The 13277-nt window shown below is 40.5% G+C and overlaps 1 protein-coding gene across 4 annotated transcripts in view; it reads left to right on the forward strand.

The window, feature by feature from the left end:
- gask1a (golgi associated kinase 1A) overlaps window positions 1-13277 on the forward strand; it is a 55323-nt gene that overhangs the window by 13093 nt on the left and 28953 nt on the right. For 2 of the 4 annotated variants that reach the window (XM_044208591.1, XM_044208588.1), the window contains exons 2-3: window positions 10036-11160; window positions 12144-12581. In XM_044208591.1, coding sequence (XP_044064526.1) covers window positions 10126-11160; window positions 12144-12581 — 1473 coding nt within the window. In that variant the 5' untranslated portion in view covers window positions 10036-10125. Of the gene's footprint in view, window positions 1-6879; window positions 7156-10035; window positions 11161-12143; window positions 12582-13277 lie in introns of those variants that run through there. The other 2 variants (XM_044208590.1, XM_044208589.1) reach the window with 2 other exon arrangements.

Below are 13277 nucleotides of genomic sequence, written 5' to 3' on the forward strand. Positions count from 1 at the left end.
ATGCATCATTTCCAGCTGTGTGAACCATTCATTCCTCTCTGTGTGTGTGTGTGTGTGTGTGTGTGTGCTCATATCATATCGGTTCATATTACTTCTGCTATTCCATTACTTACTGACGTATTCATCTGCCTCAGGCATGTTTGCCCTTGGGCAAATACATTATTGCTTACTTCCTTCCTTTTCTCAGTAGCTTTCATATATTAATACCATGTCGACTTGTATTTCATAGCTGCAATTTCAAAAGTTCTGAGCTGCGTCATTGGGGTCTGACCTCGAAATGCACTGTGCCTTTCACACCTAGCGCAGCCTGCGTGGTGCAAAGGTGCAACAAAAAACAATGAAGTCATTGGTTGTTAAGCAAACAAATAAACCTGAAACTGTAATTTTTCTTGCATTCATATACACCTAACAAATAATGCATTATGATGCGTTGGATGGTCTTCATGTTTTCCATAACAATGGTAGTCTAGGGTTAGTAAATTGCTGTATTACTAATGTAATCACTAATCCCACTTAAAATCACATGCAGTTTTACTGATAAAGACCTGATGCTTATTGATAGATTTTGTTGTATTTGAAACTTTACTATAGCCTTACCTTTGATTGATTCTTTGCATCTTCTTAGGAGATTATAATTACACTTTTTCAACTGTAAATCAGAATATAGATTAAATGATTTTTCTCTGAAGAATATGCAGGGGTAGTTTTTCAGCCCTGAGTAGTGTTTGCAGATTTTCCTCTCAGGCATCACACAACCCCAACCTGCAAATACAGTAATACATTGTATTTTTTCTACTTTAATAATTACAGATGGCTGGACAGAAATCTAGTCCCTTATGGCAGTATTTCACCGAGCCAGCAAAAATACAACAACGTGATATTGGTATTATATATCGGCCATCGGCCGCCCTGCTCTCTAAATATCAAGTTTCAACCAGAGGTTTCACACTGTGAGGTTTGCCCCGCCAGGCGAGCACGAGAGAGTTGAAGGGGGGGGGGGCACGGAGGGAGAGATGTGAGGCGTGAGCAGCAATTTGTGTCAGAATTAGTACTCCTTTTCGGAATCATAACTCAGTCACACCTAAACCACAGACATGACACGCACATGGTGGGTGGGTACACTGCAAACAGGAACTGCTAATTCGGCATACTTTAGATGGTGCCAATTTGCCAAACGTAAGTGTATGGCTCAAGTTGTAACTGTAGCTACAGCTAACTCACTGACTCCGTGGCAACAGTATACTTCCTGTTTACATCCCGCCAAAGCCCCCAATTTATGATGGGATGGGGGGATGTGTATATATAATTCCACTTTCTCTCATGTCAGGAATGTCTGCTTGTCTCAGTTTTATATCATTGTAAATTGAATACAAGAAATGTGAAGTCATTACCTTGGACTGTGGGAAATTATGATGAGCATTTTTCAGTATTTCCTCACATTTGAAGTGCAACTACAACCGAATTGATCGAAATTTGAAAAAATAGTCAACAGATTAGTCGTAATCCTTTGTTGCAGCGCTAATATGGACTAATAAAGACCAGATCTTTCATCCTCCTCTCCTCTTCGTTTGGCTGCAGTGCTCTTGTTATTTTCTATGTAGAAACATCAAATGGTATCTGGTATATGGTGATCTCTAGCTCAACTCATTTATTTTTCATCTTTCATGTATTGTCATCATCCTCAGACTCAAACACAGCAGAGAACAAATTGAGCAGTTGCTGAATGCGTTCTAAGTCTTGGTACATCGGTTTGCTTTTGTGGCGTTGCTTTTGCATTTCTTTTATCTTTTTTACATCCTTTCTCCTTGTTCTCTTCTCTCTGTGTGTGTGTGTGTGTGAGAGAGAGAGACAGAGAGAGCATCTGACTGGTTTCATTAAGGTCCCTTCTCAACTGACAGGCTAGTGTTGGCAGCTGAGGGCCACACACACACACACACACAACACACACACTCCATCTATCCCTCTGAATCTGCTGTAATAGAAATGTCTACTCTTATTGTTTTATGATTATGAGCACTGTCTTATGTTACACTGTCTTTTAGCTAAGAACACAGGGTGATACTTAATCTTTTCTGCATCTGTGTGAAAATGTTCAACTGCTGGTTCCCAGCAGGTGTGAAATGTTATCAGAAGCAAAGCTGTGTAAGATCAACTTATAGTTCTCAGCAGACAGAGGCTGAGACAGAAACTCCCGAAGGAAGAAAGAAATAAAGAGCTGTGAATGAACAAGGGTCAACTGTGTATTAATTAAAGGATAATTGTTAGTCTAGTTAGGGTGACGAAATGCTGTATTTCTACAACACTGCTTAGACGTGCTTTTGCCCTCTTTTTCTTATCCTTTCTTCCCTCTTTTCCACATTTTCTTCAGTCTCTTTTCAACAGTCATATTTGTTTTTTGAAAGAAAACTTGGCATACTGTAAAATCAACAGTGTATGTAGAAGCATTTTCTTCTTTCTTGTCCTAATTTTTTTTTTCCAGATAATTCTGAATTTTCTGTTTTGTGGAATCAACTTGCATCCACAGTACTTAGGTGGTGTTTGAAAGATTCCATCTGCACTAAGATGAAAAAACATTTGGAAAACAACTAAATTTCTTCTTCTTTTGCCAGATTATCATCACTTATATTGTGTTTAATACAGCCAAACACACAGTTTAGTTGTTCTCAAAGACATGTTGTTCTGTTTCTTTTGTCAGACAACTGAACGGGTTTAAAACAGGGATTTAATGGCTGCTACCTGTTAACCAGGGAAGAACTTGTTCCTGCACTGCTGCACTGAGACGATCAAATCTCTACAACAAACATATACAGATCAGTAACGTATCTACATGGTGTGATTGGCTGTATTAACATTCAAAATGACAATGAATGAGGCAACAGAAAGTCTTAACGTTATGGACACAGCAGGCATACGTACATCATTGTTTTTGGAAAGCTGCATTTCCTCACCCACACTAAAACACAAGAGTGTTTCCTGATTTATCCAGTGAGGTGAGCATTTTACTCTTTTTTTAGGTGTGAAACACCTTGGCTTAGTGTGCAAGGCCACAACTGAGAGGTGCTTTTTTTTTTCAACACACTGTTTTACAAAAATAATTGCTGACAATCTGGGAACAAATAAATTAGAACACTCTTGTTTGTGGAAACAGCACTGTAAAATCTAACCCAAACAATCTCTATCACATCATGTTGGTCATCACAGCCACATATCTACCTGTATTGGAATTAAAAATGTGGCGCTCCAGGTGGCTAGACACAATAAAAAGATGACTTGCGCACCTATTCCCCCTGTTACTCGATGTTTTGGATGAAGACACCAGGGGAGGACTGCAGGAACGGACAGTCCTGAGGGCGGTATTTGCAGAAAGGGAAGTTTAAATTGATCTATGATTTTTCGCGGCGCTGTGTGCACTGTCTGTCTCCAACACACTGTCTGTTGATTTGCTGTAGAAACTGTAGAATAATTCATCAAAATGAGTTTGATGTGCACATATTTGGAACAGCCTGGTGCTTGTTGCACAAAATTCAACCTGTGGATCTGCTGTGCCTAGTAGAGGCTTGACAGTGCGCAACATTTCTTCAATTTGAGACTGCAGATGGAACAGATAGCCTTCTGCCTTCAGATGGCTCTAAAGAGAGTCACCAATCACCATAATCAGAATAAAACGGATTCCTCTCACTGGGGCGCAGTCGAGGAAATAACTTTAAATTACCTTTGCCAACATGAAAATCGAGCCCTTAGGTTCAATGCTCGGTCACACCAGGATGTAGCAGAGTGAAATTCATTGTTTTTGTAATATGTGGTGCTGGAACCTCGGTGATGAAATGACCTCTTGCAGATTGTGCAGTGACCCCAGTGGTTGTAGCTATTTTTGTTTGAGTCAATATGGGTACAAAGAGAAACGCTCGAAATTTGATGGTGTGATATGATTGCTTCCTTTATTAGGATTTTATCCACCTTCTGGACAATTCCAGTGAAATTGACTCATTTCAGTTCAAAATGTGCCTGCATGCATGCATACACGCACAGACACTGTATCCTCCATGTTGGCGCATGCCTGTTAGTGAATGGATGATGCCCATTAACACACGCATGATGTTGCTCTCTCTCAGGGGAGCCAATCTGTGTTAACTGATTATCTCTGAGTCTGTGAATCCTCTTTGATCCAGTTGGAGAGATATTCTTTCCTCAAGCAGGGATTGCATATGTGTGTATCTGTGTGTATGTGTTTGTGAGTGAATGCTATGTGTGTATTCATGTGTGTGTTAGTGCAGACAGAGACCCTCTGACCTGATAAATTTCAAACATAATTTCAGCTTTGATGGCTCTTTTAAACCGATTTTGACTAGTGGCTGATTCTAACTACAGTTTGATTCATATGGTGTTAAACCTCCTTTCTAATATGTATTTACTCAACAGAAACACCATTACATCTTTGCTTTTTTGTTTCTTTTCTGTGCTATATAGATGTTTAGAGTTACAGAATAGATTCTAAAACACTTGCAATTTTGTATTTCTATTCTAATGAATATAATACTTCTGCTCTACAATACATTTAAATCAAAGTGTATGCAGTTTTGCTTAAAACCAGTTTGAGTTTGACCTTGAGTAGCCAGTGTTGGCTTGCTAGACAGTTTCTTTATGAAGAATGAAGCTAATAGCAGTAAAACAATAATTAAACATCCATAAAACCTAAACAGAAGGGTCCTATATATTGAAAAGTCATATACAAGTAATAACTAATTTGAAACACATTTTTCTATACAATATTACTAAGTAAACTACCTCTGCAAAATCCTGTCATGCTGCCTCCAACTTTATTAAGATTTTTACATACACAACACATGAAGACCTTGTAAAATATGATGCTTTGTTATAAATGTAACTACCTAACAATATATACAAGTAGAGCTGAAAGGATTAGTTGATTAATTGATTAGTTGACTGACAGAAAATAAATGGCAATTTGATAATGGTTTAAGTCATTTTTCATATACAAATGCCAAACTCTCCATGGTTCCAACTCAATGTGAGGATTTACTGCTTTTCCTTGTAATTATTTTGATCATTTAATTTATTTTTTTATAATTTTGAGGTTTCGACTATTGATTGGACAAATAGATATAATATATAATAAATATTTTCAAACCAAACAAAAAAATTAAATCGATTACTTGAAAAAATAATCAGGAGATTAATCCCTAAGGAAAATAATTTGTTGTAGTTGTATATAAAATAGTAAAAAAAATCAACTCCATCTCAACAGTAAAATGCTGCATCAGTAATGATAATCTAATGATATAATGGTAAATGGACTGTACTTGTATAGCACCTTTCTAGTCTTCCGACTACTCAGCGCGCTTCACACTACATATCGCATTCATCCCACTCACACACATTGATCATCAGAACAAAGAAACTAACTCAGTCACACACACCGAAGGCACAGCCCTCAGGAGCAATTTGGGGTTCAGTATCTTGCCCAAGGACACTTCGACATGTGGGCTGGGGAAAGCCGGGATCAAACCGCCGACCTTCTGATTGGTGAACACTAAGCCACAGTGGTTATAATAGTATAACAGTCACAGGGGCCATTTTTCTGCATTGAGTACTTTAACTTTTAATGCTTTTACTTAAGTAAATGATCTGAGACAGTTTTCTGCCTCCAGACTTTCTCACCCCTGCTCTTGCTCCTGCTCTCCATGCTTTCCTGAGGCTGGCTGGCTGGCTGGCTGGCTGGCTGGCTGGCTGGCTGGCTGGCTGGCTGGCTGGCTGGCTGGCTGGCCGCAGCACCTGTTAGGTGTCTCGACCTAATGCTGCATACCTCCCCTGCAGCCCTCAGCTGGAGCGAAGAAAAGGAGGAATATTAAAAGAGAAAGTAAAGAAGAAGAAGAGCTGTAGAGCTGTCAGACACCTGGCCTGTCTGAGCGTGTAGGAGGTTATTAGGGGAAGACGTGTGTATGTGTATTATATATATATATATATATATAGTATGCGGGTGTGTATGGAGGGGGGAGCTGCTGGCCTTCGGTTGTTGTCAGAGCAGCACAGTGAGGAACAAAGACACAAATAACCTGTCAGAAAGAAAGAGAACATGGAGAGATAACAAGTGGAAAATATCTTTATTTTGCCCGTAATTGTGTCCTTTTTTGTTTTTGAAAGAAAAGAGAAAATGTTACAATAACTTAGACTCTGTAACCTCGTGTCTTTAAAGGAAATGTGATCCTTATCGCAGCAGAAAGCCCTGTGTGTGTGTGTGTGTGTGTGTGTCTGTGCATTTACCCACAAATCTCCTCTCCCTGCACCGTGTGAAACTGGTGCTTATATGATGTGGTTTCACAGTGTTTTCTTTCAAAGTATTTATTCTGCAGGTCAAAGTGCATGACAGCATAGTCAAAACACAAGAAACCTAAAGTACAGCCAACCACATCACATGAAACCTACAGTGTGTTTTCTTACGTGAGTGTGCGTCAAGCTGCGTTCACGTCTCTCTCTGTTGATCTTTGCTTTGGCCTGGCTGTGTGTGTTTGCTGTAGAGAGGTGTTGAAGGCAACGGAGAATCAACAACACACTCATGTTGACGCATTCACACTAAGCTACACTAAGCTGTACATGCTTGGACGCTAATTAGCAATGCTCAGCCAAAACAAGTGCTAACAAAGAGGGAGATGTAGGATGAAAGGAAAGACAACACACCGCTGGGTGAAGAAGAGTGAAGCATTGTGGAAATATCCTCATGTAACTGTACATCAACAGAGAGTCATTGCAGTAGCCTTGAAGGATAATTCATTCATTTTTGTAGTTTTGTCAAGTATTTCTGTCAGTAATGAAAACAAGAATACTTACCAAAGTAAGTGTTGAGATCTGGGAACACAACGACAATGCAACAGTCTGATGGAGCAAGGAGCAGCAGTCAGATGATCAGAGAGGGTGTAAACAAGCCAACAGTCCAGAAACTAAACTACTTTATTTGGAGGTAAAATTGAAAGTCAGGATTGATGTTTAAAGCGGTCAGTTTGGGTAATAATTATACTGTTCGTCCTCATTTTCTCTTCCAAATAAGTTAACCTGGAGGCTTGTGTAAAATCTGACTGACTGTCGTACTGTTCGTCCTGTGCTCGCCCCTTCTGACTCCAGATCTCAGCAATCAAACTGGTGAGTATAATGTTATTATTACTGAGAAGAAGACTGGACAACGCTGTAAAGTTATAATTCTTAATGCTGCACTAAACAATATTTTTATATTTACAACTGATCATATGAGTAATGTGAAAGAGCTCGCTTATGGTGACAAACCCCCAGAAAATTATCAACCAACTCTGCACTTCCCCTCAACTCAACAGAACACTGCCCCCGAGTAGCCAAAAAACTTGATAAATGCGAGTTTAAAATATCAGTTCTGGTTGATTTGTTACTGTTGGTAAAGGCAAATGTGTTTTAATAATACAAGTCCCAGAGTTCCATTCAAAATGACATGGGCATCGACCACTGGGGGCAGCAAAGTCACACTGAGCAACTAAAGACTAAAGGAGATGGTTGTCAGTGTCACCCAACATAGTAATACTGAACTCACCGGCTACTCCGCATTACGTGAAATGCGGGCATACACCAGCATCTGTGAATGCCTTACGCAGACATGGAATTTGAATCCCTGGCAGGGAAGGTGGACTTCACCAGTAACAAGTAATAGCAGTTTAAAAAATCGTGGTTGATCCAATGAAAATAAATATTATAACTTTGAGCTCATGTTTACATTATTGGCCTTTAAATAACTATTTAAAGGTGCTAGCATATACGTAGCTTTTAGCTTTTATAACCATGTATGTTGTTACAATAAAGGTAAACAAATGTAAGTAAAATGACTGTTCACTTGTCCCTCATGCCACTGGAGTGAGGCAGAGGCAGGCAATCTTGCAGACTTTCTGTGAAATCCAACCCAGGTCAATAGAGGCTGCCAATCCTCTCAGCAATGATCACATTTATTTAGTGTGAATTACCAAAGTCTCATACTAAATGCGCAAATGATTCAATGACATTAAATTGACCCATGTAGCACCTTTGAGCAATTTTGGACTGATTCGTATTCATTGTGTTACCTCTGTAGAGTATCTATGCCCCGAGTAGATGGAAGGACCTGAGAGAGGCCTCTACTGAACACTTTTAAAAACCTTACTTTTCACAACAGTCTATGACTAAGTTCTTAGTGTGTGTGTGTGTTCTGTACATTTTGACATTTGTATATTCTGCACTGATTCTTGTATAACTGAGTATGCAATTCGATAATATGCAATAATATGTGCATATTTATCTTCTGCACTTGCACTTGTATGTGTTGCGATTGTATTGTCACTTTATGTAAAGCACATTGTGTTGCCCTGTGTATGGAATGTGCTATATAAATAAAGTTTGACTTGACTAAAATACTGTAGATTCCACGGTAGAAGACCATACACCGTGTGCTATCTTGCATCAGTACTGCAGCACTATTCATAATGGCATATAAAAAAATTCCACAAGGTTAAATATGTATTTGAGTCTAGCACATACACTAAGTCTCACACTGGGACCCTACTCTTTATGTATAAGTGTGTATAAAATGTCAGGCTCTCTCAGTACTAGGCTGGTTCAGGGCATTCCAGTCCAGGGGAAGAATAATGGGATCCTTTCACAGGTGGAGGGATCTGGGAATGTTGTTAACGGCTCTAAGATGGGGAAGACGTCTCAAGGGTCTGAAACATTCCTTCACTCTGCGTTCACCTAAATGGAGGAAAAAAGTGGAGGACAGAGAGGGAGAGAGCAGTCAGGGGCAGAGTGGAGAGGCGGCAGTTATCTGGGTTATCCTGGTGAGAAATGAAAATGGCAGCCTTTCACCTACGGCTGTACATATAAGTGAGGAGAAAAAATGGGGCATTCAAATAGAGCTAACTCTGTTTGGTTAGGGTTTCAGTTACTCGTCATTTGGGCATGAGTCCAGTTTTTGGGAATGAAAGGAAGCTGCGTTTTTGGGATAGGTGGTCTATGCTTCCCCTATCACTGTTTATCTTTCCACTGAACATGAAGTGTAGGCCACCCTGTCTGTAGGGGAACTGCCAGCCTTCCTCAGACTATTTCATTTGTAGGTTCTGTTCAGATGGTTGCTGTCACATAGAATAAGTGTTGCTATAAATGCTTCTTCCAACACAAACCATGGAATACTCAACAATAAATCTTTTGAAGGCTTTATTTTGGTTTTATTATTTGGATGTCAGTTTCATAAAGCTACATTTTGCTGCCTCTGTTTAAAGGCATCAAATGGAAGGAGTGGATGATATGTTAGGCACTACACAGCCTGACTCCACAGTAAATAATGGGCCAGTACTTTGAATTCCTATTGCAAAATCACTTTTTTAGAGCCTTCAGTGAATATACAGTAAGCCATATTGGGGCAGTGACAGCATATTGTGTGAAATATGGCTTTTCCCCTTGCTGTGCATTGCATGCAGAAGGCAGCACTGAATTATGGGCATGCCACAATCGTATTGGTCTCAGCTGGATAAGTCCAATTCTGCTTTAAGCTACTGGAAACACAGAGCCGGCTGACACAAGCTTTATATTCTGCCACTTACATATTCAAATTTGTGCAGCATAAACAGGACGTTTTAGCTCTGCTCCCTCTTTGTCACCAGATTCCTGCTTTTCTCTCTCATTTCCATTTTGGGTAATAAACACTCAAAAGGTCACACATCACTATTGTGATATCACAGAACAGAACAGAATTACGTGCCACAGCACAGTTTGTTTTTTCTACTCCCTTCCCCTTGCAGAGTGTGAATCATGAACACATTTGCTTTCCACATGCCTGGAGCCAAGAGATCTCAGTGCAGCCTTTGGTTAACCCCACAGGAATCTGAGCGCTCCATTCTGTTTAGTGCAAATGCTATCTTTGCAATTTATGGCACCACTTTATGGCACACATTATAATCATGGTTCTTTTGGTCTCCCTCTAACTTATGTTTCTGTCTTTCTTTTTCTTTTTGTAAATTGTTTTTCCTCCAGGCCTGGCGAGTGTGGTCAAAACTCTGCTGTGGTCAAAAATGGCTACTCCTCCTCTCCCCCGTCTTCCTCCTCTTCCTCACGATCTCTGTAATGACGATGACTCTTCCCCTTCCTTTGCCGCCTACTGACATTGACCGGCGGTCATCCCGAGCCCTGAGCTCCGCCGGGGAGTTCAGTTCCAGGCCCAGGGCCGTGGAGCCCTCTTCAGCCACTGCCTTCCAGCTGCCACTCACTCACATCCACAGTGGGGCCTGGAAATCCAACACTCGAAAAGAGATGTCTAAACATTCAGTGCCACTTAAACTTTTTGGGGTCGCTGCTGGCGATGACCAAAACATCATCAAAAAGAGAAGTCACGCAGACTTGCGCAGAAATAAACACAAAAGCAAAGGCATTGCCTCCAAAAGAAAAGAGATGGCAGGCGCCATCCAGCATCCAACCAGTCACCACCATCCCCATCTCCCAGAGTTTACAGTCAACAACACAGGGCCAAAGCATAGAATTAAGCCAAGCAACCACAGTGCTGTGGTAAAGCACACTGCAGAGACATACATTCATCTTGAAAGGAGCAAATCCACAGCGGCACATATCCCTACTCCAGCATATACCCTAATAAGTGACAGACAAGCTGCAGGCAGACAGACAGGCAGATGGGAGGATAGACACGCAAACAGGAATGCAGACACACCAATACATGGCAGCCATACAAGTGCAAAGCTAACTGAACGTCACCAGGCTTTGGAAAAACACAGACAGCACTCTGGGAAATCTGACAAAGTCGGTAAGGAGCAGCAGGCTGTGAAAACGCCCTCCAGGGATGTCAAAAGACACCATAATCTCTCAGAGGATCCCTCTGAAACAAAGAAGAATCCTGGGTCCAAACCGGAGGCAGCCATAAAGAAAGATGACAGCAGCTGGTGTCGGAGCTTTACAGAGCAGGACTTTCCAGACAGTGACCACAGAAGGATCAGGATTAGTCCAGATCTCCGGCCTCTTCCCTGGCTCAGTGAGGATGACATCCAGAAGATGGAGCTCCTTGCTTTGGGTGAGGTGGCCAGTAAGGCCAGGGTGCCTGCACATGGACAGGTGCTCCAAGTGGCGCTGGATCCTCCTGCACACCAGCAGGTACACAGTTTGACTGTTTTTAATGATAAGGTTAGAGACAAATGTATCCCCCAGCCACATAAATTGACCATAAGTTCTGTGCTGAACAGCTGTTACATATCAAACATGACTCAACAAGTCACTTATGACTTGGTAGTGTCCTCTTATTAGTCATGTTAGATCAAGTCAGTTTTATTTATATAGCCCAAAATCACAAGCTTGTCGCAGAGAGCTTTGCAACACATGACACCTTACCTTAGACTCTTGAAAAATATATAATTATTATATATATATATATAAATTATTCCAGGCCTGCATGGTGGCCTGCATAGTATTAAACATTTTAGGTTTGTACCAGGAATGGAAGGACGAGAAATGCATTTTGTTTTGATCTTTTCCTGGGGTTTGTTGACAATAAGAAAAATATAGAATTACTGTAATTAGTTTTATCCTTTAAACTGTATTACCATGATATGATAATGTAACACTGATAAAAAATGAATGCAGACTTGATGATTAGGGTGTTGGTTTTATATAATTCATGCATGTGCCATGGGTCTGCTAATTGAATTTCATACTGTACAGAAATTATTGGAAACCAAGGAAAAATACATCCAAAAATATAAAATTGAGTAGTATGTAGTAACAATGGTGAGCATGTTTACTCTGTGTACATGATTTGTAGTTAGAGAGCTAAATCTCAAAAACTAATTGGTATGGTCCTTTAAAGGTGGGCACCATACAGTAGATCCCATGAGTCCCCAGTTGCATATCAAAACTCTAAAAATTCCTCTGTGTAGAATGTTGAGGGCAGACCTGTGTTATTAATTACCTGCTGGCTAAAACATTATTATTTCATTGTTTTACATACATTCACATTATCATAAGTGAAGCCATTTAAACAAAATATTCATGGCTGTAGGCTGAGGCACAAAATATTGGGTGTGGTATTTTATAAATGAAAACTAAATGGAAAGCATTATATAACTATCTCTCCATCACAGCAGCCATCACCGAAGAGAGATTCACCTCACCATGGACCTGGCCACAGTCATCCAGAAGCCCACAGTGAGCGCTGCCAGCAGGGGCACTGCTCTCTGATCAAACGCACTGATGACTGGTTTGAAGTGTTTGCCTTCCACCTGGACAGGGTTCTGGGACTCAACAGAAGTCTCCCTGCGGTGCTGAGGACTTTCCACAGTAAGATTTTACCATATCGATACATCAGTGGCACCCCCAGACCTGTAGTGTGGTGGGATCCAGATATTCAGCACCTCTCTGATAGAGACAATGACCAGAACTCAGTACCACTCAGCTGGGTCCAGTACCAGAAGCTGCTACAGGTCCACTGTGGGAGTAAAGCAGACCTGAGGTCAGCGCCCTGTGTGGGAGTTTACCACTCAGAGTGGAGGAGACTGGCTCTCTTTGACTTCTTATTACAGGTAAGATGAGTGCTTTTTTTTCTCATGCTGTGGCTTCCTCAGATAGGAGACATAACGATAAACATGCACAAGTAACATAATCTTATAATTATTGTAGAGGGGGAAATAAATGTTTTCTATCCCACAAAGGGTGGGGTAAATGGAGTCAGGATTAGTTAGAGGGAAGATTTCTACATGAAACAGGAAAGAGTGAGAGACATCAGTACTTGCAGTATTTACAGTAAAATGCATCTCAGACATTTCCAAACAGTTCCTCTGGAGGTCTCAGCAACAGCACAGCAGCATTGCACCAGGTAAATGTGGCACTATAGTGTGACTGAGAGTCTAAAGGCCTGGTCAAACCATATAGTGGAACAGCAAAGTTAATGCGCACATACTTGCAAAATACTGTAGGTGGTGCTAGGTAATTGGTGACGTGGTAACTAGGGCTGTCACAATCATGGCATTTTAGTTGATGATTAATTGTCATACAAATAATTGCGATTAATGATTTAATTATCTTTTGCTGTTCATTGTATTTCACTATTATAGTATAAACCAAATCATGTATTTTCTTAAATAAAAGCTTAAACAAATAAAGGCTGGACCCAAATACAGGCCGGGCAAAAAAAACAAGGTTTGATAAACTCCTGGTGCCTGTTTATACGTATAATGTGCATGCCAAGTAAGCATAATGTACATTTCCATCACTTTAAT

Source organism: Siniperca chuatsi, linkage group LG9 (genome assembly GCF_020085105.1).
Source record: "Siniperca chuatsi isolate FFG_IHB_CAS linkage group LG9, ASM2008510v1, whole genome shotgun sequence".
Classification (NCBI taxonomy): domain Eukaryota; kingdom Metazoa; phylum Chordata; class Actinopteri; order Centrarchiformes; family Sinipercidae; genus Siniperca; species Siniperca chuatsi.